Here is a 26,560-nt window from a genome sequence, read left to right on the forward strand (position 1 = left end):
TTTAACCTTAATAAAATGTCATTTTCAAAATTAACAAGAAAATGAAAGGATAACTTATTCATCATTTCCTGCAAACCAGTGTATTAGTAAAAACACTCTGGAGCTTTCTGAACAGTGCTTTTGTTCATTAGGATTTGATTTATTGCAACATATTGCATGTATTAAAGTTTTCCGATTTAAAACTCTAGCATTTATCATTGATCAGTATAGCATACGATAAAAAGCTCTCATATTTCCAGTTAAGTTTGGCACAGAAAGGCTACTAAGGCAATGTGGTGTCCTTCAAATCTGAGAGTTTCTTTAAGAGTGACTTTGCCTGTTTAGAGTCCAGAGTTTGTCTGACCCAGGTCTGTTGTCTGAGTCCATAATGCTCACAAGCGCTGTTGTCTGGATAGGTTAAAGTATACGTGGATACAGCTTGGGAAGAAAAGTAGTTTCAACAAGTTGAAATTCTTGAAGTTGAGTAAAACTCTTTTTCTTTTTTCCTTAATTTGATTTTTGTGAGGCAGGGTCTCCTAAATCCTGGATTCCTTTAAAAAAAAAAATCTCCTTTTTTGTTTAATTAATAGTAAGATTTACGGTAAGCTAGTGAAGATTAGAATAGCCTGTTTCTTTCTGAGGCCATTACATTTCAGCAGTAAAGCCATCATCCTACCTCTGGCTCATTTTAGAAAAGCAGAACCAGTGACTGGCTGTTTTAACCTTCACCTGAAAGAAACTAATGCCTCCCCATCCCCAAACATACTCTATTAGCAAACCATCACCTCAGTGTTAATCTCTGATAAGATGTTTTCTTGAGGAAATAAAGCCACAGATGATTATTTTTTTTTTTCCCCTTCAGGAGAACAAATTAGCAATACCGTTTCCCAAGCCGTGACAGTTTCTCTAAATATCTGTAAACCTTACTCTTCTACATTTTTGTTCTTTCTTCATATTACCAGCACTCCTTTAATCTGCTGTTCACGTTTTCATCCAGACAGCACCCAAACAGAAGTGGGATCTATGGTGTGATATACACTCAGCTTCTCTAGCACATGACATCCACGCTATTTTTAACACTTCTGATTGGAGAAGGCTGAATTAGTTATCTGAGAGAGTTTAATTTTTTTAATTGATGTAGTCATTTAATTGGCATTTTCGCATTTATTTCTAAAAAAATCACAACTATATTAAAACTAGTACCTACTTCGCAATACTTTCTGACCAAGGTATGGTGAAATTCAAAGAATTAGAGATTAGGATTTTAGTTTTCCTTCCTTCCAACTTGTGTAGCCCTTTATCCCTGGACTAAATGGGTGAAAAATGCTTCCAAAATGGCAAAGTGGGAAGGCAGTGGAAAATGAAGTTTATGTTCTTGTTACTCGATCAACTTGGACTGCTCCAGTGAAACAGTTTCCTGTGGCAAAATGTTGATTTATTAAATGCAGAATGTTCCACCAGAATGTGATTTAAACAAAATTATATTCTGCCAGCTTGTCTGCTCTGGCAGGCTGAAGGAAAAGTGGGCAGTTTGAAGGATATTAAAAAAAATTCCAAAAGATTGTAATTAAATGTAGCTTTGGAATTGCTGATCTTCCAGAGATTAAAAATGCAAATAATTCATACTCTGCTGAGAGACCTTTTTAATATGAGAATACCCCAGGAAATGGCTATTTCAGGTTTTTACTTTTTTACTGCCTCTTCATTTTATGTAAAAGCCAGAATTATTAATGGAACTTTTACATTACGTATTAAATCCAAAATATCAACATTTAAGCAATTTCTAAAAGTTGTCTCAATATTATACATGAGCTGCCTCAATGGAATCAGATTGAATCGAAGTCATGAGCTTCAAGGACCTATGTTTTTCACCCCAAAACATCAGACCTTCAAGTAAAGGCCGTATAAAGAATGTTTGAATTCACATTTTTGACAGCATACCGTATTTGCTTGCCTTCCCCAAAACTCCTGAAATATTGGCTCTTAAAACTGTCAGTGATTCTTGAAAGCGCAAGTGCTTTTTTGGTTGAGGTCCAATTGTTTTAACAGGGTAAATGTCAGTATAATTTTCCATTCCCTGGGTTTTTAGACTCCTCAGAAGTCTGTAGGTCTGTACATTAGCCTTCTCATTAATACTGTAGATACAAAGCCAAGCTCAGGATCGTTTCAGTTAATAGAAGTTTTCATATTGATTTCAATATCGAGGGAGTTCGGCCTCAAAAATATTCTCTGCAAGAGCAGTTCTTGCTGCAGACAGGCCAGACCCGCTACCTCTGCCTGGTTTATGGCTGTGAATGCGCGAGGAGAAAAGAAAGGCAGGAATCCTGGGTGGGAGAGGGGCTGTAAGATGCCACGGGCAGCAGGTTGTACCAGGGGAAGAGCAGCGTGGTGAAGAGCAGAATGTGGGAGAGAGGCTCAAGGGGTGAGGATCAAAGTGGACCCTGGATCAGGGCTACGGTCTCTCCATTTTCTAGTAATATTTAATCACTAAGGGCTATAAAGGCTGAAGACCTCCTTTGTAATAATATTTACTGTAGGTTTTTTAACAAATTAGCACAAATGTTTGGAAATTAATTGAATATACGTGGCTAAATAAGCATTAATCTATATGTATCTATAATTAATAGGGATTAAATACTCTATAATCTTATTGATTTAGGAAATCTTTAATGGAGCTCCAGGCATAAGCGTGAATTACTGAGGCTACACTCCGTATGGTTAATAATAATAATGCATTTCTTCTTAAAAAAATAGGTTCAGCTGCAGAATATGAATTCTTTAATAGAAAAGCTCTGCCTGTGTCTTCCTAGCAACATATCCCAAGATTTATGTGCATCATAAACAAATATGTCTGTGGTATTATAAAGTGTAATTCCACTGTATTTGTTATTAGGAAAGGGAATAAGGATTCCCATATGCTTTCACTATTATTTCTCTTCTAACTGGGAACATGCTGCCAGTACATTATCAGGAAATAAAAGCTACCCATCAGTGCTGTAAATATTGCAAGGTGGGTGTTACAGAGCAGCTCTGTGTTAAAGACCAGAGGGGATTTACTCTCAGCCTTCAGGCAGCAGGTACGTTTCAAAGCTTCGGACTAGTGACGCCTTGTCATTTGTCTGCTTAATATAAGGAAATATTTTGAGTTGATGATACACACACTGATTTCAGGAGTTTAGGATGATGCCAAAGGGAGGTTTAGAAATTTCCAAAGATCAGGATCTCGGCTGAGACTTGGATGTAAAATTACCTATGCTCAACTTACTCTCTGTCTCTCCTTCCAAGATTTCCTGAAGGGTAAGAGGAAACTCCCTTCTCTTCCCTCATGTCTTGATAGCTGATACTACCGTGGACTAAGCCATAGGGGAAAAGAAAGCGTCTTTAGAAAAGGGATTTTATTACTCTTTTACCGTTATTGTTATGGTTTACAGTAGAGGGCAAGGCCAACAAGCCCCTGTATATTGCACTGGGCATTCTCCAAAGGCAATACAAAGCCCATCCATTGACTGGAGGGTACAACAAGGGCAGTGCGGTGCTGGTTGAACACCCTTTGAGCGCTCGCCAGGCTAGAGTAAAATCACTTGAAACTGTTTCACTGACTAAATGTGTTGGGGGAAAACTGTTGGCTGAATCATGTACTTTCATAAGTATTTGTCCTCGCTTTCCTCTGTTGCTATATTGGACAATACTCTGCGCTATGCCAGTGTAAGAGGATGAGCTTGTAAATGTGAAAAGCTACAGTTCATCACAATATATATGAACACAGGTGTGTGCCTGTAGATCTACATGTATGCAAAAGGCTGGGAAAAGCTCACTGTAGGACACTTAAAACCAGTCTTCTAATGTTCTTCTGCCATTAAACTGATCCAACACAGCTGATATTCATCGTATAAACCGCATAAACCATATATTTTGGGTTTAGTAATTTCAGTGGCTGGTTGCTGGTGCTATAGCCTCAGACGGCAAAGGTTTGCCGTGTGCTCAACTCCAGCAGAGGAGAGAGAGGGCAAAGAAGGGGGAATGCAGAGCCCATAGAAGAACTTGAGGAACAAGGAAGGTTTTCCACAATGGAAAAATACCACCTGTCTTTTAGCTATTTCTCATCTTACAGTTGCAAATTCTTTTCAGGATTTTAATGTACACCTTGTCAAACAATCTCATTTGGGTAGCAGAGCATTAGCCAAGTAAAACCTGCCAGAACAACCCAGTATTTATGATTTTTAAATAGCTATTCCCATATAAAATAAAATTAAGGCACTCCCCCACAGCTAGGAGAGTAATAGAACCTCTCGCTTCAGAAATGAGTGGAAATTTAGTGTAACACCTATAATTAAAAGGTTGATACTTTGCTGACCGTATTTTTCTCAGTCTAATGATGCTAAGTTACATGGATTCATACTTTACACTGCAAGTAGCTACACAGTTTTCAGTGGGAATATTCAGAGAGAAAAGTACTACCTATAATGACTAAGATCAAAAGCAACTAGATTTTAAAGTTAACTGGCTCAGTAATGCTACTTTCTGCCTGCCACCAAAATGCATGTGAATTGCTTTGAAATAGGAATATTTTTGAAACAAAACCCAAAACAAACTCCCCCCCCCATGCATCTTTTGTCTTCTGAGATAATACTATGCAAGCATTTAATGTGCTGGTGAGCTCAGCTTTCTTCACTGTTCTGAAGTGCTAGAAGCTTATTGACCATAAAGATTGAGAGCTGGTGTTCTCATATATGTAAGAACAGAGAAAAACCAAAATTTCCACTATTGTGAGACTTACGAAAGGATCACAAACATTAGAAACACTGATTTTCACTGTATTATTCGTCATCAGATATTATTACACTTGGAAGACATACCCTTCTTCTAGGATGTGAGCTGAATCTTTCACCAACAACTATTCCCTGTGGAAGGCTCTATATGCCACAGGAATGTGTTCTCATACAAATGATAAGTTGGGGTAAAGAATAAGAAATTTCAAAATTATGTTCCCATTCTCTTCCAAGCAGCCAAGAAAACATGTCGTAAAAGACATCAGTAAACACTATCTGATTAAAAAATGCTTGCTAGAAATGTTTACTCTCCCTTCCAAATAATTCACTTTGTGTACTTACGGCGTAGCACAGCATTTGTCCTGTGTAATTTAGAAAATCAGGGATGAGAAGCTTGAAGAGAGCACAAGCACACCTTTCTAACAGGAAATACTTGCACGATGCACGATGCTTGGGGAAATTCAAGGCGTTCCAATACCGAAACAGGCTGTTTGTCAGAAGCAGTTTTAGAAGCCCTGGGGATAAGTCAGCCCTGTCAAGAATGATTTAGCAGTATCTAGAAAGGGATGAGCTCCATCAGACGGTAGGAAATTCACTCAAAACCTCTTTTTCTCTATGGTGGCTGAAATTCCCTGCCAGACCTCCCACTGATGGGGCAAGGGAGCAGCTACTGTCCTGGCTCAGGGTCTCCTCCAGAGCCCAGCGAGCCAGCCAGTCCTCTTCCCTTCTCAGGGGGCTTGGGACGGGCTGGCTTGCCGTGAGCAGCTACACAAGGTTAAGCTGGGAAGGCCAGAGAGACCATTAGCATAATTTGGCGTGACATCCTAAATAACACAGGGCATAGAAACTCCTGCAGCAATCTAGGCATCCAGCTTCAGCTGTCACAACCAGCAGAAGCCTGGACGTATCTGCTGCCCCTGGATCTGCCCTGAGTTGTGGTGCCAGGTAGAAGGGCTCCCTGTTATCAGAAGTTTCCTTCCTAGGAAGTCACTGGAAGGGCTGAAAGACTTCTTCATACTTTTCACCAATTACGCCATACCACTTGAATTTCTCAAGGGTTTGAGTTTTTTTCAAGTCTTTAATCCAGAGTGATCTGAAGAAGGGCAGTACTTCGGTTTTGCTCCGAGTATAATTTTCCCACTTTTTGGAAAGGTGTGGTGATACTTTTTAACCAGACATCTATGACCTGAAGCATTTCCTCTGGCTCTTAAAGAGATTTGTTCTCAATTTTACCTAAAATTACTTAGTTTTATGAAAAAGTAACCTACTGAAACCTCTGAAACGGTTGATTTCAAATTTGTCAGCCTCATTTGGTGATCTGGCTTGATTTTCTTGGAGAACATACTCGTCTTTGATGTTTCTATTCAAGAGGAGTGAGTAGAAACTTACCATGGGCGTTGCCACTTTGCTTTGGATCTTCCAGCTTCCTTCTCTGGACAACTTACTATGCTGTCTTCAAGCTGGGAAGGATAATAACGCAGTGGTAAGCGGGAGAATTTTCTGGGACAGAGGCATTTTGAACCCATCCTCGAGGACAAAACAGGCTTTATCTCCCTCTACTCTAAACTTGAAGGACATGGGGGCAGAGAAACAGTCTGACCTCTGGTAAAAGAGACGAGTGTGGCGTAAAGCAAGAACATTTGCCTTGCAATTCCCTTTTCATTTTACAGAAACTTCCAATTCCAGCTAACAAACACGATCAAAACACTGAAGTGAGCTCCCTAGATAATGCAAGACAGCATCACAAAGAAGGAAGAAGGGTCAGAAAAGTTAAGCTCTGCTAGACAAGTATCAAACATCTCAAAAATATTAAAAAGCAACACTTAATCCCAGTGATTTTTAAAGCACACCCTTACCTATCAAGATTTTGCAAACTCCAGTTTTCAGAATAACTGCTGAAAACCTGGAAGTCTCCACAGCCCCACCAGGGAAAGCTGTGTGATAGGAGTTTCCTAGCAAGCCACCCTTTTGTTTGAGAACAAAGAAAAACGTTGCGCCGGCACAGATTTCTGTGAGCCTACTCAATTTTAGGGATTCCAGTTCTAGCACGGTTCCCCTTTTTACAGACTGCAGTCAGATGTCTAATGGCAATCCACTGAGGATAAAAGGGGACCTATAAAACTAACAGATTGATGAAATACAATTTGTGCTTTCTGTAAAACAGAAGCATTCCTAGATCATTGGAAGTGAATGCAAAGGAGGCTGCGTGATACGGGTATGTTACTTGTAACTCGGTCGAGAAATATTCCACAATAGTTTAAAAGCCAGCCCTTTCCCAATCTTAAGGCATTTTTTACTGTGCCCAAAAAGAATAGCAGAAAATGGTTTTATCACTTTACTGCAAGGTACGCTCTCACTTACAGCACAACTTAGTGTGACTTTTTCTACCTGTTCAGGATCTACCTTCCTCTCCCCCACGTACAGCACAGCGAGATAGATAGGCGAGGCTAGGCAGGGAAAGGACAATGACTGCTGCCTGTCTTCTTGCTCCCACCTATCTTCAAAGCTTCTGGGAGCACTTCAGCACAACCAGCAGCGTTTATGGAGTCCACAGGAACTTCTTGGGTTTTTGTAGCTGCTGGCAGAAGGCAGAAGTGCTGTGCCTGCCCAGCAGCTGCTCTGCACTGCCCAGGGAAGTGGTTGAGTCTCTGTCCCTGGAGGTATTTAAAAGCCGGGCAGAGGCAGTGCTTAGGGACATGGTTTAATGGTGGCCTTGGCAGTGTTGGGTTAATGGCTAGACTCCGTGATCTTAAAGGTCTTTTCCAACCTAAATAATTCTATGATTCCATGGTGCTCCTCAGTATCCCGTTAACTTAGACTCCCTGGTTTCTGATTTTTGCAGAGAGGGTGAGCAATAGACAGACTTGCAAAGGGGAAAAAAAAAACAGACCACAGACACAGCTGGCATATAGGTACCTTAAGTGATGTGAAAGGTATATAGAAACGATTTGAGTGAATGATCTGAGATTCCCATTACGTACTTTAGAAGGGGTTATATGGAAAAAATAGCAATTAAAGATAAGACAGACAACAACATTGGAAAAGTCTGCACATTGAGCATATGAGTTTAAAAACATCTGTTAACAGACAAAAAAATGCCAAGCAGTGCCGTGTTTCTGCTCTGTTCTTCTGCATTTGGATATTTTGGACATTACCATTTTTTACCACTGACAGCAGAAACAGAGAAATTAGTAACTGCTGTGGTTTCCTTGTTCCCCCTCCCAGTCCGAAAGCTTTAGCAGCTCTTCATTTAAACATAGGGAGGTACCCTTTTAAAGCCACTAGTTTATATCCATCATCGCGCAAACACGCCTATTCTGAAAACTGAAGGACAGACCTGAATTTTGAATATATCACCTCTGTTCCAATCGCTCCTTTATGACTGAATGCATGTTGCAAAAAAAAAAAAAAAAAAAAGCAAGCTTAATTCCACCACAAAGCACATACACCAGTTAGTTTTTAAGTAGTAAATTTAAAGTAGACATTTGAGATAGCTGGTAGAAGTTCAGAATTTTGAATCCATGATGAGAATTTTAAGGAATTTTTATTTTTATGACAAGTTACCCAAGTAAATGATTCCCAAGGGCAGTAAAGGAACAGAAAACTGCTCTGATTAAACCTTAGTACATCCAAATCCATAAATTAAAGAAGATAAATAAGGTAGCCTCCATTAGTCCAGCCCTTAAATAATTTATAACAACTGAGTGCCCACCTATAACAAGTTGGGGGATTTTTGTTGTTGGATTTTTCTTGCTTAAAGAAGCAATTCTGAACAACCAAGAAACAAGAGAAAGAAAGATAGCATATACAACTAAAAGAAAATGCAGTTGTTGATGTTATTCGTCATTTACTCAGAAAGAAGTAAAGAAGGGGAGACTTTGATCTTTTTTTGGCATGGTCTAAACATTACTTGAGAGGAATTGTAAATACCAGACTCTGTATTTTACTATTAGTGACACGCAGCACAATGACTGACACCAACACAGCTTGCTGCAACAGGATCACGAGCACCGAACATGAATTTTTTATTAACATCCTATTTCAAATCTTGACGTTGTCCCTTTAAAGCCTCAAGATGGTTTTCACATTCAATACTTATTTTAGGGATATTTCTTTTTTTGTGATTGATCAGAGCTAGGTGATGGTTCTGCCTCTGCCTTTCTGGCCTCTCTCATGCTAGCACTCCAACAGAATTGCAGACGGACAAACCATCCGTATCCAAGACATGGATATGGGGCAAGATGCAAAGAAGCATCTCTTCTTTCCTCTGTGCGGCTGTTGCACTGGCCAAGCAGAACTGCAGCTGTAGGGAGCATGGGAGCTGGGGCTTTTTGCTCTTTACAGACCACACAGCCTCTGAAAGGAGTAGAAAACAGCATAAAACAGCATAAGGCTGTACTCAGTCCTCCCCAGGCAGCAGCCAGCAAAATTATCAGACTGAAAAGAGAAACAGCCTTCATCTCCATGAAGGGTTGGGACATTTCTCTTGGCAGGGGAAAGGCTCTCACGGCACACCACGCGGCAGGGCTGGCTGCCTCCACAGCCACAGGGAATCACTGCCCGTTCTCAGCTTGGGCACGTGCTGGTTTTTCCCCTTGCAGGATTTGTCAGCAGATTTGGTTGGTATTCCTAAAAAATCCTTCACAATCAGTAGTGATTTATATCAAAGACCCTCAGTGATTTCCCAAATAGGCTGTAAATCTTTTCATGGATAACACCAACCCAGAAGAGCAATCACCGCTAGCAGGCAACCACTGCAGCCATACCCTGCTCCGACGGTACCAGCAGCAGATCCCGTGGCTGCTCACCACCATGCTTAATGCCTTTGATCTTCCCCAGCCAGATACTGCTGGAGAATTGGAAGCAATTGCATTGACTCATCTGTATAGTCCTGGTTAAAATAAATTTTTAATTTAGACTTTTTGCCCTGTTAGGCTGTCCCCTTGCTCTTCATTTGAGCTTTTTGTTGCTAGATCTTCTAACAAGTACAAGATGGTTGGCTATGAATTCCTTTTTCCAAGAAGAGAGACTGAATAATTGCCATGGTTATTTATATACGTGCACCCACACACGTGCAGTTGGTCAAGGTGCTCTCGCTGCCGGGGTATCTGTGTCACCGTCGTAGCATCATCTCTCCTATAATACTTAACCAAAAGCCACCTTCTGAGTTCTCAAGTGATGTTATTAGCCAGTTAGTCATGAGTAGCTGGTAAATTTGGTGCAATATCGCCCCATCCATCTCATTTAGCTGAAACTAGCTGAACCTTTTCTGGACCAGATGCATTCCTCTGTGCTGAATTAAATGCAATTAGACTCCTGACAGTTTTCTGACTTTGAGACGGAGTTAGGAAATAGCAGCAGAAGTAGATCTGATAAATAGGGTATTCCACTCATAAACGAAAAATAAATTCTTCTGTTTGCAATAAACATATTATATATGAGTGCAAAACATGACTTTTTTTTCGCTTCAAATAAACCCACATATCCTCTCAGACCTCACACTAAGGCAGCTACTCAAGAGAAATGCTGAACAGACTCAAGTAATAGCTCTATAATAAAAAATAGATCTGCAGATGGAGCTGGCTGTGTTCAGCACCGTCAGAGACCTTCCTACTAATTATTTATAAGGCATTATAGATTAGCATAGTACTTCACAGAAATAAATACAAAAAGAAGTGAAGTCCCGTATCTCAGGAATGCCAGGCAATGGCTGAAGCCCTGCTCGCCTTGCTGGGTGTGGCAAGAGGTCTGCAGCCAGCACTGGGAATGACACCATTTGTATAATGCACTCGCTGAGAAGTGTCTTAAGAGGAAACCTAAATCTGTGAAGGCTGACAGGTGCCCATTGATCCCAGACCTGGTTAACAGTTACTCAAATCAGTTTTGGCACAATATGAGTACTATGAGTATATCCCATTAAGGATTTGACTAACTTTAACCCCTGAACTCTTTTCAAAATCTAGCCAGTAAGTCAATAATGTGAATTCTTTATAATTCTACACTACAGTATTAAAGAATTTTCTATTAAAATTCTGCTATAAGCAAGTGAAGTGGGCTGAAATCCTTGCCACACAGAAATCAATGACTCGGCTGTACTGGGTTTATAAACTCACAACTCACTGAGCTGTGTTTTAAGAAGTGCAGATACAGCTGATTTGATTGTCCCTCTTATGGCAGAAATCTGTGCTCCAAACCGAAAGCTGAAACTAAGGAACCGGGAGTCCTGGTCTTGCAGTGACCCTGTCAGTGATGTCAGGCTAGGGGTTTGGTTTGGTTTTTCTTTTTTTTAAATTCAGTTTTCCTATCAGAAAAACAGCGACTAGCTATTTCACACCATCCTTATGATGGTTACTGTGATTATTACTATTTCATGGTAGTCCTATGAAGATTGCATTGGCTTTGAAGATTGCCAAGACCACATCAGGCACTGTCAGATTTTTTTCCTAGCGTAGATTTCAGGGAGGGAACAAGAGCGGGAAGAGGCAATCAGAAATCACATACTGACAGCAGCTGCTTGCAGTGGAAAGAAACATTGCTGAACTTATTCTTTGCTTTTTTTCCCCTACAAATTTTCAGCTGGAAATCAAGCGCAAAACTACTACTTTGTAGTCCTCCAACTTTCCACAGACCACCAGCAAATTGCTGCACAGAACAGCTTGAGAATGAACCTCAGGGTTATATAACTGCAAAAGCATTAAGGACAAATGTTAGGAACAAAAATTAATAAATGCATTAAAAGATTCCTTGGCATTAATAACAAGTATGTACCATAGAAGCCCGAGAAAACTGTCCTGAAGTGAAAAATACAGGGAAAATCTTCATCAAATCTTAAAGTAATTGTGGTTGGAAGGGGGTTCTGGAGGTGATCTAGTCTAAGCCCCTGCTCAAAGCAGAGGTAACTTCAAAGTTAGATCAGATCATATCTCAAAGGACAGAGATTCTCCAGCCTCTCTGGGCAACCTGTCCCAGGAAAAAAATCCTATTTACTAAGCAGTGTATATAAACATCACATATAGGAAGATTTACTGTAAAGAATATCTACATTTATATATTTGCACATATTTTGTATCTACAGTACATATAAATAAGTAATGTGTATGTAGTGAGCATATATACATTTTATGCGCACACACGAAAGAAAAAAAAAAAAACCTGCACCAGTGGAATCGCTCCCCAGCACTACAATCCATTCCCAAATGAACGATGACTTTGAGTAATGGCAAGTTAGCCCATTTTTGACAGGATCCTCAGTCATATCCCTCAGATGGTGATGGGGCAACATAACCTTAGCCGTGTAGCCCTGGGATGCCAGACACTGGCACAACCTCCTGCGCCAGAAGCACTTCCTAGAGTGAGTCTGTGGAAATAAAATAATTCACGAAGACAGCAAATTATAGATACACTGAAAACCAGAAATACCTAACTTCCCCTCCTTCCCTCGATCTCCTTCCAAACTGCATGAAGAACTAGATCCTTTCTCATCTGTCCTCCACATTGTGCAGTCGTCATGGACAGGCTCGGTAGTAACTTGGGATCATGTTTCCTTGGGCAGCTCTACCTAGTGGAGTGCCCTATAGGCTGGGGACGCTGGGCACCATGACCACAGAGATCCCTGCCACAGAGGCAGGAACCCCTAAGATCTTGAGTTATTGCCGGTTCCCAAAATTCACATTCACAATATTGCCTCTGGAAGGCCACATGTATGACCAGAAGCTCCTGCTCTATGACCAGGAGCTTCCTGTTCCACACTGGGGTAACGTTGAGTCCTGCAAACCTTGGGTCCCTCCTAGGCTTCTCCTGATGCTCTCGGGCATGTTTAGCAACTTCTGGGAAGGTCCCTGAAACATCTGCAAGAGTCAGGAATTTTGGTTCAGTTTTACAGAAAGTATGTTTAGAGCTGTTATAAAGACATTTTGACAGTTTCAGTGTTCATGCCAAGCAATGTCTATGTTTCACAAACTGTTAGGATTTTCCTCCAAAACCAGATTTTAAGTTTTCACCAGCTGTTCTCGCAGATACCGGTGTCTTCCTTCCCAAATATTCTTCTTGTCTGTAACACTATTACCAGCGCCGCGAGCAGAATCTCGAATGAGAGGTACATGAACCAATGTTTCTTAGCCTGCCTTTAAGATGGTGACCAGGTATAAAATGCTAGACAAAGGACAAGGATCTGTGTATTAATTCCTTTAATGAATCTTTTCTTGGTTTGACTGAAGCTTCCACTCTGTATTTTCAAAGAAAGGGATCACTAATCCCCTGTACGTGCATTTCGCACACACTACACATGGTTGCATATGTTGTCTCACTACAAACAGCCCCCAATATTGATCACATCTGCCTCACTTTCCTTGATAAGAAACATGAGATTAGTTTTTGTTGGCTCAATTAATCTGGCATCTGTCCTCTGCACCCTAGAAACCATTGTACATGCAAAGAAGGGCTCATGCTTTAGCAGTAGTATTGATCCACACAGACCTTTGGGTTAGGAGTAAAGCCTCTTTAATTACTTTGGCTGAGTTTCGGGGTTTGTTTTTTTGGTTTGGGTTTTTTTGGGGTTTTTTTACAGTGTCTTGGGAAGACTAGTACCACGTTTTAGCGTTGTTATCACTCAGCTTAGATTTGGAGTTTTAGTCCCCAGAGAAACACCATCTACCTCAGCCTGGCCTGCCCATGCTTGGCATCAAAATCAGGAAAAGTCATTCTTTTACCTTCTCTAAGGATTTGATAACCTCTTCACTTTCTTTAGCCAGAGGTGTTTTGACCTTTAATTAAAAGGAAAATTTGTTGTGTTCCATTCAGAAGGCAGCAAATAATGAACTCATTAAAATGAGGTTAGTGTTCAGGCCTTAGAGCAATAAGAGCCGAAGTCTCATTAGCAGCTAACAATCCAGAACATAGCACATAAATAAACCTAATATGGCAGAGCAAAATGCCTTGGTGCATTAAATTTGAGCAGAATCAAATGTTTACTGTCAATGATGTCTGGGGCATGAAGTTTTAATGTACTTAATAAAGGAAAGCAAATTGCTTCCTATTAGGCATGAAATGTTACTGCAGAAATTGCCCAAAAAAGTTTATTATGTAAATGAAGGATAGAGTTATAATTAACAAGGACATAGCAGGAAAATATCACTTGTGCTTAATAGAGGCACCAATTATGAAGAATAAAGACACAGCAACTTCAAGTCTACAAAAGGTAATTATATGGATTAATGTAAAAGACTGCTGAATGTAAACGCAGTATAAAAAACAAACCGTATCTTGTGGATGACACAGAGAGAAGCCTCATTGACAAAGCGAAGAATCAATTAATAAAATGAAACCCACGAGTTTTGAGAGATTCCAGGCAATTAAGGCTTTGTATTTGAAAGAACAGCTGGGATTACCTTAAAAAGAAAAACGTCCTTCTCTTAGCCTGGCACTGAGACATGCCTGTTTGTCCATGTGCAGGTGTGCTCCGTGGTTCTTTCCTTGGAGAACAATAGTTATTTAGCATGATCTATTTAACTGTCGAAAAATAAAACAACAGTGAGTTCCAGCTGTTGCTTTAACGCACCCCTATGAGTTCAATGGAGAATGCTAATTGTATTTTCAGTGCAAGTATCTTTCTTCCACTTACAGCTCTTTTAAACCCCAATACTCAGAGAAAAAAATAATCCCACTGACTGAGGAAAAGACACACACTGGCAGATAGAACTTAAATACTGTGGTCAGATGAAATATCCAGGAGAAGAATCTTCTCTACAAAATCAGAGTTGTCATGCCTTTTTTTTTTTTTTTAAATCCACATTCCTCTATATGAATTTCCCTTCTGCTGAAGTTCTGGGCAGCGCCTACCATTTCTCCCTCAGCATCCCGAGGTCAGCATGCAAAGGGGACAGGGGTGGGACAGGGACAGGTGAGTCCCCAGGGAAGGATGGCTAGGGACAGCACAGCAGGACCATGCAGACTGTGAATAGCTGTGCTTGCACCTGGCATTTGGGTAGGATTTCCAGCTGTTAAAATTCAACATCTCTTCCTCATCTTGCAAACCCTTCAGAGTAAAATAAATACCTTCCACCTTGCGCGAAGGCTGTGCAAGCTCCGGAAAAGTTTCTGGCACTGGATGCCAGGGATGCGCATCTCCTCCACCCTGCACCGTCCAGGAGCCGGAGGACTGCCCGAGCAGCAATGTTTGCAGCTACCCTCACAAACAGGCAAACAAGCAGGGGTTCATCCCACGCGGGATTGTGTGAGAAGGGCGATGGAAGAAAGTTGTCTGCTCTTCTCCTGCCACGCCACTTTTCTACGATGCATGCTGTTAAGGTCTGTACTTACAGGAGACAAAAGTTCTCATTATTTACTGTGCAAAATTACCAGGGAAGGCAGTATGAGTCATCAGCAATTTTGTTTGAATATATGTTTATTAAAAATAGGGAAGGCAGACCCTAATCACCTAAACAGAAATTGTTTTTTATATTAAGGATGTGGAAGACGTTAATCCCCCTCTACAAACAAGGCAAGTAGTGACAAAATAAGTTTGGACTGACTTAGCTGACAATATCTTCTTAGTATTAAAATTAGGTGAGGTCATGAAAATGAAGTTTAGCTGCATATTATATAAGTTAATATGCATATATGGAAATTGCAATTAAAAAAGTCTTTAGGACCAAGCCAAATCCAGTTTGAGTGACAGATTTGCCCTTTAGACAGAGAAAAATGTTCGACACACTGCAGGTTACAGGATTTACATCTTAATCCTCACTCTGTGTTTTTAATGAGACCTTACTGGGCTGGAAAGCTGCTGCCTATCTAGCAGTTCTGTCATCTTATTGAGATGTGAGCATGAGGGAAATCAGAGAGAAAAACCTAAGTGCTATAATGATGTTTGTTTCTTGTACTTTCTTACACTATGTTTTAAGTGATGATAATTTCTCAAGATGTTCTTTCCTCAAAGGAAAATTGAATTGATTTTACTCAGCCCATCAGTCTTTCTCAACATATATAAAATGCTCTAGATAGCTTGGAAAATTACGTTCCAAAATATAATGACTCTGATTTGTGCTTGTGACTTTAATGGTGTCAATTTAGGGCCAGTTTTTACCAACTGGGGATTTTCCTCAATGTCTTAGATAACAGTGGTGTTGGTCTCTAAGGTTTTACATTTTAGTGAACACTTAGTTGTTATATATTACACAAATATAGTCCCACATGTGAAATTGTCACAGGATTGAAATAATCAACTTATTAAATGTCTGGCAAGATAGGTTAGAAACCATACTGCTATCTTAATATTTAGTGCTAAAGCATAAGATTTACTGTCATTAGATTACTTTATTTCCTTTAGCAAGGAAAGGAATTTGCTTGGTGACTGTTGTAGCCGATAACCACTGTCTTTGTTTTACATCTTTCTTAACACCCAATAAATGTTTCTATTTAAAAAAATGAAGGCAGATGCACACTGTCTGACAATCTTTTGTATTACACTCCTGAGCTGCCTGGCACCCAAATGATGCCTCTTTAGAAGGCGGCTGTTAGCAAATGATGCTCCAGAAGAGGCTTCTGCTCCAAGACGTACGGTGCCCAAATATCTGCGTAATTAGGAGGGAGTCGGTAACTTTAAGAAGTTAATGTCCTACAGCAAATGCTAACAGTAGCTCACAGCACCTCCCAACCCACTGCAGTGTAAAGGAAGTATGATAAGTCACGAGACCGCAGAAACCTGACCTGCTTAGTTCGGCTCCGCTCTGGACTAGGATTGCACAGGCCATCTGCATCTCTGCTGCTTAAACCCTGGTTTCATCATTTACGCTGGACTGGCGATACTTTTGGTTTATGGTTACGAGTTTGTTGTTGTTGTTGTTGTTTTTTAAATTAGACCAGTGGGTTGAGCAAAAAGGTAAAACTGTTTTCCTGTAATGTTAAGTGAAATTACTAACGACCATACAAAAAGTAATTCTTTCAAATGAAAGGCAACATTAGCTGGACTTGGACTGTGTGTAAACCACTGCATGCGTTTTGTCTTTGAACTGTGCAAGAACATGAACACTCAATCAATAAAACTGGTCTTAATAGATAATGGGAAAAATTCTCAAGAGCCACATAATGGAGACACGGAAAATTGATGAAAATAGAGCTTATAACCCATTCAACATTGGCAAGACCAATAGGGAGATAAATGCACTACCCATCTCACATATGTAGCACATCCAAATTACGTGGACTGGTGATTGAAAGTGGACAGATATCTGTGCAGCCAGGACTACCTTTAGAAGCAGTGCAGAGTTGACAACTAACAGTAAATGTAGATAGCTCATGCAGGCTGAACCATCTTTCCTCTTTCTCTAGTGGTTGGAAATACGTCCAAGAAAAAACAGACAGGTGACGAAGACTACACCTATTTCTTCTATAGGCAATACCCTTTTCCTCCGTTTCATTTAGATTGGTCTTATCTTTTGCTTGGAGGAGAGAATAAAAATAAACAGGGATTTGATTTCTGACATAGATACTACTTCTACCATAGGTCAAAATTGGAGTTTTGCCACTTCACAGTTAAGCCTGAATTTGCTATTCAGACACAATCAAAAACGTTTCTGCAGGTAAGTAAATCCCAATGCCTCCACATCCGGAGGGCAAATACTATTCCTAAATTTACTTTGGGTTTTAAGCACATTTTATCAAGCTTCATTAATAGCCCAAAGCATGGGTGACTTAGTGATTTAGTATATTGCTGCCTCTGAATGGCTGGATTCAAGTCCTGCCATAGATCACTGCAAACAACGTATAGTATCTTGGCCCAAGTTACAGAACCATCACCTGCTTTGGTACTTAGGTACTATTACTAGCATTGGTAGACCATCAAACTCTGATGGAACAAATTAAGCTCACTGTAATAGTCTCATAAAAAAGAATGAGCCCGAAATAAAACGTGAAACATTTAACAGGATCTTATTTTTTGTATCTCCTCAGTTGGACGCAACTTTTAAAATGAGGCATTCCAAAAATTAATATTCATTTTTCTAAATGCATGTTAATTTCTTATTTATTTCAGGCTTTACTAGAGACTCAAAATTTACTGCGCACTCAGGTTGCAAATTTTACCTTCAACCTTGGATTTTCAGGAAAATTTTACCACACAGGTAAGAAGGAACTTCATGCTTTCAGGTAGCTGCACAGTTAAATAGGCGACAGGATTTTAAACCTAGCTTTAAACATGCCCTTTTTAAATAACACGTTGACTCAGTGGAGTAGTGGGAAATACATGCTCCACCATTTTAGCATCCAGTGTCTAATTCAGTGTCCAAAGGGGAAAAGGTATGCTACAGATGAGCTTCTCAGGAACACGTAGATGCCCTTGGTGCTTTTTTAAAAGATGTGTAGTAGTAAATCTTAGAGTTACAAAGGAAGCAAAGTAGCTGCTAAGATCTCTATAATTCCACAGAAGACAGGCCAGCACAGAAGACATACTAAGGCTTTTCTAGTATGATAAGCATGATGAAATATGAAAGATTGGAAAAATCATGTCTCATAACCTCTGAAGAGGCAGAAGCGTTTGAATGGGATGCACAAGATTTTGTTAGGACTGTAAAGGTAATCTATCTCAGTGGTCTGCAAATCAGGAGGGATGATAAAAGGAAAACAAGATGAAAAGAAATTTGTATTGAAACCCTGCTCCTTTCACACTCTATGCAGCAATAAGTTGCACACTTGCACTGTGTTTCTGTGGAAGATTAGGTGCTTTTACATCTCCTCCTCCTCCTCCTAACTCCTTTCTCTCTTTTGCTCCATTTCTCCACAGCACAATACCCCTTTTTTAGTCGTGGTTTTTTTTTCTCCCCTCCTCCTTTGCCTTCTCCTTACCATTTTGCTGCACCTCCACTCAGGCTTCCCTTTGCTGCCACTGAGCCATGCTGCTCCCTAGTACTGCTAAGGCAAAAAAAGTCATATTCAGCGACTCACTTCAAAGGAGACACCTCCTGTCCTTCTCCTTTCCAAACTCCATACCCTTCCCACCTTTGAAGACAACCACCAAAGTCCTCAGCTGTCAACCCATTCAGCCGCATTTAGTGACACTCACTGAGTGATGCCAGGGAAGCTGAGAAGCTTATCTGGAGCAGAGGAGGAGGCATTACAGCAGCAAGAGGGTGGGAGGGTAAGTTTAAAAGCTAGGAATGATGCAGTCCTAGCTGTCACAGGCCATGAGCTAGCTGTGGAATAAGGCAGGTCACCCCTCTGAGTATGGGCGTAGCAGTACTCCCCTTTTCATTGATGGTATTTGAACACCAAACAGATGAGCTTACCCAGCTCTTATGTCTCCATTTCACCACCCGTTAGGAGAGTACAGATGTCCCTGGGAGAAGGGGAGATGAGGAAGCATTTGAGGGATGAATACAGAGAAGGAAACCAAAATTGTGCATTTGTATCACTGTCGCTTCCGAAGTCCAGGCTGTTTTCCCCTCGTGCAATCAGCTGCTGCCCAGGAAACCTTACAGACTAAAGATATAGGCTGGAGAGCCTGGGAAAAATGAGAGGTAGAGAGAGAGATGGAATTACTTGCCTGGAGTCATATAACAAGCCAGTGGCAGACCTGTGATTAGAGAGCAACTTCGGAGACAGAACTTCAGTGTTCTCCTCACTTCATCTTGACCTGCCTGTGTAGTTATTCCTTCTGGAGATTAATTGCACACACACGTAATACAGCAAAATAAACAAAAATAGCCTAAGGCTCTGAGCCGCTCTAAAGTAGGATGGTGCTCGGTTGTGGCCATCTACAGAGTCAAGCTGGTATCGGTCATTGCAGTGTCCACTGCAGAGAAAGGTAATTCAAGGAGGGGAGGAGGTGGAGAAAGAGGTAATTTATTATAAATACTATGACGTACTGAACAGTGGCTGGCACAAACCATGCAGCCTTTCTACAAAATCAAACCCCTGACCTGCCAATACATTTTTTTCTTCATTCATTCCAACAGCCTCCATATTGTTGTCACAGGTCTTCTTGCCCAGCTGATGTAATGCTGACCAATTTCAGATTTGCTGCTGCTGTAGAGAGAGAAAATACAAGAATGTGCATATGTGCCTGTCCTCCTAAGGCTCTCAAGGCTTACAAAAATAGCACAGAACTACTTATTGAGTTGAAGCATGTCATTGCCTCCATTAAGGGACCTGCTGCTGCCTGTACTCAGTGATGCATCTGAGTTTTTAAGTGAACACTTCATTTACAGGTTGGTGGTGGCGTTTTGTCATACCAGCTTAGTGGAAAGCTTTCAAAGTATTCTCCATGCAATATACACTTTATTGACTCGTTATAAATAAAACATGGAAAGGTATTCTTTAATTACTGTAAATGTGGCTTGGTTACCCAGAGAGGCTTTTAGTATCAGATATTCAACATGTTTTATTAGCGCACTGCAACTGCTGTGCCTTATTGACTTCCTTAATGTGTGATTTTGCTCTCCTTTCCAAAACTTGGATCATTTTAAACTACAGGAGGGAGATGAGCACGGGAATGTGTTGGCAGATTAAACAGTTATACATTTTCATCAAAAGATGTTGCTGACATCTGTACTACACATACCAGCTCTAGTTGGTATGCCTGAGTGCAAGTACAATAGCTGACACATCAGCCTCACTGCTCATCATCTCACCACCACCACCACCACTACTCCCTGCTGTGGCACTGGTAAAATGTGCACTGTAGACATAACGCTATTAGCAAAAAAATCAGTAGACCCTATTAGTTATGCACTTTTAGCAAACACTTTCTACTTGTTCATGCTGTGGTAACAGAAATTAAGATGTTCCCAGCATTTGCATTTAAGATTTATAAGATTATTGATAGCAACTTCAAAGTTAGTTTCAGTTTTGAGCTCAAGAGAGACCTCTAAGTTATGGTTGTAGTTTTAAAATATGGAGTTATTTATTATGCACAAACAAACTTTGAATTATTACCTACCTGTGTAAAGTGCATACTGCATCTCAAAGCAGATATACGTCCACCTCCTTGATTGTAGGTCTACTGCATTTTTCAGTTTTCACGTTAAAATGAAGATAGAAAGTTACATAAAGAACATTGATTGTACAAGAAATGAAAACCTCAAAATCCCTTGTTTTGCCTCTGAATAAGGACTTGGGCAAAAATATTTAAACAATATAAACACTCACTAAATGCTCCATTAAACCGTTGCATGAGATTTTTTTTTTTTAAATAATGCTACTTAAGAATCTATAAAATCAAACAGCACTCTTTTTAAAGGCTTGTAGAGAAAACTATCCTCAAAAGTAACACCACCACCACATGTTAAACTTCCAACCTTTCTGTTTCAGCTCTGCCATTACAGGGTGGGGTTGTTTTTGTTTAAACTGGAAAGTGTTATGCTTTATCTTGTTTTATTTTTGTTACAGTAAAAAAAGTGCAACGCTTTATTAGTTGTAGCTACATTTTCAAAGAAATTAGTAGAAAAAAATAAGATTTTTAAAATACAGGTTTTAATAATGAAATTCTTTCAAGAATCGTGCTCTACTTCAAATGTTAATAAGGCACTAAATTATACTTTGACCTTATGTTGAATGATTGTAGTTCTTAATATATTTCAAATATCCACTTTCCTCTTCATCCCTACCTTCAGTTTTCTACCTTTGGGTTACCAAAGAGGTCTTCAGCGGCTTCACAAACTCCTATCTCCCTTTCTCTTCTGTCCTATTTCGAAAGCCTACGTTAAGTTCCTTCCCCTAATCACATTTCCCTTGCATGTGCCTGGGTGACTGCAAGTGAACCACATACCCCAAATAACAAGATAGCGGTCATTCAACAGATGCAGTATATAGAAGTTTTGCACAAAGGAGCAAACATTCACAGAAGGAGCAGCTATCAGTCCTTTCTTTTCAACAAGGAATTACCAAGAAAACAAGGTTGTTTTCTTTTTCCAGCAGCACTCCCATCAGCGGGAGCAACTTTCTTAGAACTTGCAGAGCGCTGCAAAGAGGGGAGTAAAGTGATTCAGTGACACCCTGAGAAAGTTTCAAAGGAATGCTCTCCTTGTGTAGTAGCATTCTTCAAAAAGCACTGCGGAAGTGAAAAATAAAAATCAAGAGCTGAAGTGCGTGCACCAAACAACCATCTCTGTATGTTCCTGCCTCGTGCCACAAAAGTAAAGAGTGACGTCCATGGAGCATTTTCTTCCAATGAGTTTTGCAAAACATTGGAAGGCTCGTAAGAAGAAAAGACATCTATGTTTGCATCAGTAGACTGATTTTGACAATTATTTCTTTGGCTGAAGAAAAATAAAAGCATTTAAATGGCAAAGGAACAAGAAGGAAGGCTGCTAATAAACAGAATATCGTTAAGTAATTTCAGAGTGAAGTTACTGAAATCTAAATTTGCCTTTCCAGTTTGAAAAAGCACTGCAGATATATGTCCGCAGATGGTGGAAACAGCGTTGTGTCATTTCTCAAATGGAAGGTTTGCTTTGTTATAACCACACATGCTTGCTTCTGCCTCAAGCAGATACTCTTCACTAACACAGGAGATTTTATTGGGTTTACGTCAAGATTAAACCTGGCAAAAATTGAATACTGAACTGTAGGAAACAACATTTGGAACCCCTTTGCCATTACAGCTTCATGTTTTCCACCTAATTATATTTTGAAACTATTGCAAACTTGTTTCACACTTTACCAGAAATTATCAGATTTCAATTTACCGAGTCTAATAATGAGGTAGCTAGGAGTGTGGGGAGGGGTTGGCAAGACTCTGGCACACAGCTCTCTGTGATGCCCCCTTGGCCAGCTACAACCGCACGGTGTCTGGCAGGACCAAAGCAGGTAGGTACAAGTCCATCCAATCTCCACCTTCATGGGGAGCCTGAACTTCTAAATACTCCTAATGCCTTACACAGCACAACAATCAGCCCTTGAAAACTAATTCTTGTTAGAATTACTGTGAGTTAACACCAGGCCAGGAATAGAAAGGGATAGCTACCATCCGTGGTAATTCACCTCACTCCTTCTGTGATATGGCAGAGCCTGTCTGCAGCACAGTGAGACATCCAGGCCAAGGACATTAGGTTTTATGGCAGCCTCCTCTGTGTTTAAAAAAAACAATTATGGGCATTTTCTGCTGTGGCTTTTCTATTACCTTTTTTTTTTCTTTCTTTCTTTCTTTCGCAGGGACTGAAGAGGAAGATGAAGGCGATGACCTGCTGTTGAGATCTGTGGATGAGTTTTGGTGGTTTCCCCATATGTGGAGTCATATGCAGCCTCACCTCTTCCACAACGAGTCATCACTGGTAGAGCAGATGATTCTCAACAAAGAATTTGCAATAGTGAGTAGAAGTTACCAAAAGGTTCACTAGGATACCTTTGCATATTATAGCTATGCTTTCCAAGCTGTTTTTATGTTTATCTATATTATACACATATATATATATACATAGATATGCAAATAAGGTAGCAAGATTGGAAACTCAGCCCAAAAAAAAAACCACCTTTCTCTGACTCAAACTTGGGCTGAATTTTGTCTTAGCCTTTTTCACTGACTCGGGCTTTCTGGAGAGGTAGCAGCCCTTCACCCAAGCAACCTTGCGAGATCATAGGGATCAGAAGCAGTGAAATCTCAGCAGGTATCAGCTTGCCTTTTAAGCTTTAGGAAGGGGTTTATACACAGGTTATCAGCTTCCTGAAGTCTGGTGCAAACATCCTCAATAGGGGAGAGATAAAGTTACAGTAAACCCTAAATGTTGGGTATGATTTGTGAGAAATCTTGAAGCCAATGAAGCAAATAAGTGAAACTGCTGGATTTCACTGTGTTGTTTTTAGATGACCTGCTTGAAAACATGCTTTTTACATAGCTAACCTGTTGTTAATATTTATAGATAATGATGTTTCATTTTTGCTCATTTGTGTTGTTAACTTACAAGAGCTATCCTCCTAGCATTACCCAGAGCTCAGAGTACTTGTACTCCAAGGTCAGGTGGAAACCATTTAGAGTTCTTTCAGGGTAATTCTACTTGCTTATTGAGCATGACAACGAAAACCTGAAATCTATAAATGCTCACTTTGGAAAGGACACTTTGTGGTCTTTGACAAGGCATAGAAATGCCAAGCAACCAGAGCCACTCAAAAGAGCAGAGTGACACAGTGGGGCTTTCTCTGCTGCTCAGGGAACAGAAGTCCCAGCCCTTTGCAGCTCAGAAAGGCCAGCCAGCAGCTGCCCCTTCCTCTCATCCTTCAGATGAGCCAAGGCACGTCAGGAAACCGGCAGAGGCAGATGCCTGAACAAGCAGCTGGAAGCAAATTATTCCCTTGTTTACAAAAATATTTTCCTCACAACTTTTAAAGAAAACTCATTAAAAATGGCTTAACTGTTTACTCTTCTTGCCAGACTTCCCCCCTTCCCATCTCCTGCTTGGCACAGGGTGTTAGTACAGAGGCATTTTGAATGACTTCTTTTCCTTTCTACAGTTCTGCTTTACTGTCAGCCTTCATTCCTGGCATGGCCTGTTCACGCCTTTTGCGTAGCCTGGCCCAGAGACCCAAATAGAGTTGAGATTTTAAATGCAAGAGTAATTATTTTTTTAAAAATCTGTATCTCAAAAATAAATGGTCTGTTCATCTTTAAACCTATCGGGAAATTCTCCTAATATTTTCAGGAAACATGAAGTCCTCTAGGTCAAACCACCTTTAGGGGTAAAATCTATAGCATAGCCTGAAAACAGGGCTTGTAATAGAATCTGTTTGCAACTTCAACTACAGAACGATAAAGCCCATGTCCCTGTCATCAGTGAAGGGTAGAGGCTCCTTAGGGTGCCTATAAATAAGGAGCTGATGTCAGTGAAAGGCTGCTGTTATTACAGTTTTATTTCCTTCTAACATTTGGACAGGGGTTGTACCAACCTCTTAACCTTGAATCTATATGAGCTGTACAATTTACTTATGAGAACATTTCTTTTCAAAAGGCTTCCTGTGAAATCCTCTCTGTGGGGGAAATTTATCTTCCCGATATGACAACCTTCCTGATAGCTATCAGAGAGGTCCCAGCCATGACTTCAGAGTAGTTTTGTATCCTCCCCTGCTTTCTCATCCTCAGCATCATATCTTACTCGGGAAAGGAACTCCCTGTTCTGCAGCTGCACTTCCGTAAATCCTCCAAAGTTAAAGCAAACCCCTTTTCATTATTCTTTGCCTTTGCGGTGTGGATCCAAATTTAAATTAGAGATCTAGAACAACACATAGAAGATCTGCTTGATGTTATACATGTTTTATTTGTGCTCTAATATCTTTATTTAGTAGTATACTCAGGGGAACACAGCTTGATGCTGGTGCCATATTCTCTTGTGTTTCCCATTTATTGACCATATCTCCCCACCTCCTGTTTTAGCTGCAGGTAGAGATGACACTTTGTGTCAGTTTCTGCAAGGAAAGCTGCAATAATTATTTGGAAGTATGATCACATTCATTCTTCACCTAATGTGCTATTCCTTCGTTCTTTTTTTTTAAACATGGGTAAGAAGGTAACAGGGTCTTCACGATGGGAGAGCACATCATTATACCCGAGAAGAACAGTCAAGGTTGCTTTAAGATCCCAAATACCACAACAAAAATTCTGTTCATTAAGACCTGTTGGCTTCTCCTGGCTTTATCATTTTAGAAGAAAGCTAAAAGAAATCACGCTGTCCGGAAACCTGCACCCAAATCCCATCACAGTCAGCAGCTTCTCCATGCAAGAAAGTATCGGGCTTGGGATTGATGTTGTTCACTGGGGGGAAAGGTTTCATGAAAGGAATGTCCTTCTCTTGAGTATTGTGTATTAAAGTCAAGCTTAATAAACACAAGCCAGTACACCTGAAACAGTATTTCATGGATATTATCACATGGAGCTATAAATATACATAAGCATAATTTTTATTGGCTCGTGTTTATACTGTATGCATAATCTTTGGCTTGCAGGAGCTCAAGTACACATACAGTCTGCTGAACACAGGCAAGAAATACAGGTGTTACAGCTGCCAACTAGATAATTGACCTAATTCTGTTTTACACGGATATATCCGTACCTCATAACAGTACTCTATAAAATGGGGGTTTACAACTGCAGCCTGCCTCAAACAGCTGTATCACAAAACATATGTAGAAATTGGGTATCTAAACAGTTTTGTATACATACAACTAATTGCTAATTAGGTATCGAATTGCCTTGATTTCAGTGCAGATATGTATACCTCTGTGTATCTGGGGCTTAGTAAAATCAACAGTCTTTAAAGGATTCCCTTACATGTGAATTGCTTGTGTACCAGGAGACTCCCTTTAACAAGAGCCCTCCCAATTATTATATTTATGTGTCACCGAGATATTTATAATTTCTACTGTTTCACGTCTAGTTGGTAAGAGGAAGAGACTTTCTTGCATCTTTCATAAACATTATTGCCCCACTGCTCTGAATCCAGCAGGCAGCTTGGGAAGTTTTGCCTGGCAAAATCCTTGTCCACGCATGCCTGAGCGATGGGCCCCACAGGTGCCCCCATCCATAGCGCCATTCCCACAGCCCTGGCTGCCAAATCGCATTTCAAGCACTCACGATGTCCTCAGCCTCAGAGGAACAAGAGCCAGAGATTTTAACTGTGGTAAAGTAAGTTGCAGACTACCCAGAACTTTGCTATCCCAGTGTCGTCTTATTTACGTAAATATGGATGTTATGCTTCAGAGCCCAGCTAAGGAAATGGCAAATGACATTTGATTTTTAGTTGGGTTTGACTTGATCATGTTTTGTGGGTTGTTGGGTTTTTCTATCAGAGGATCCCCAAATCCTTTAAAGACACTAATGGATTAAGCCTTGGATT

The 26,560-nt window shown here is 40.3% G+C and overlaps 1 protein-coding gene and 1 long non-coding RNA gene across 2 annotated transcripts in view; one reads left to right on the plus strand and one right to left on the minus strand.

Moving 5' to 3' along the window:
* Positions 1–26,560, plus strand: part of NDST4 (N-deacetylase and N-sulfotransferase 4) — a 153,401-nt gene that overhangs the window by 75,400 nt on the left and 51,441 nt on the right. Inside the window, exons 4-5 of the mRNA XM_009472365.2 lie at positions 17,779–17,866; positions 22,893–23,047. Of these exons, the coding sequence (XP_009470640.1) occupies positions 17,779–17,866; positions 22,893–23,047 (243 nt within the window). The remainder of the gene's footprint in view (positions 1–17,778; positions 17,867–22,892; positions 23,048–26,560) is intronic.
* The window catches only part of LOC148051599 (uncharacterized), a 36,774-nt gene continuing 29,868 nt past the window's right edge, over positions 19,655–26,560 (minus strand). The window contains exons 3-5 of the long non-coding RNA XR_015700023.1: positions 22,861–23,026; positions 20,680–20,742; positions 19,655–19,766 (exon numbers count right to left, since the gene is read on the minus strand). This is a non-coding gene — a long non-coding RNA (uncharacterized LOC148051599). The remainder of the gene's footprint in view (positions 19,767–20,679; positions 20,743–22,860; positions 23,027–26,560) is intronic.

Source organism: Nipponia nippon, unplaced genomic scaffold, assembly GCF_047370975.1.
Source record: "Nipponia nippon isolate SJK-2023a ecotype South Korea unplaced genomic scaffold, ASM4737097v1 scaffold_6, whole genome shotgun sequence".
In the NCBI taxonomy this organism is placed as follows: Eukaryota; Metazoa; Chordata; class Aves; order Pelecaniformes; family Threskiornithidae; genus Nipponia; species Nipponia nippon.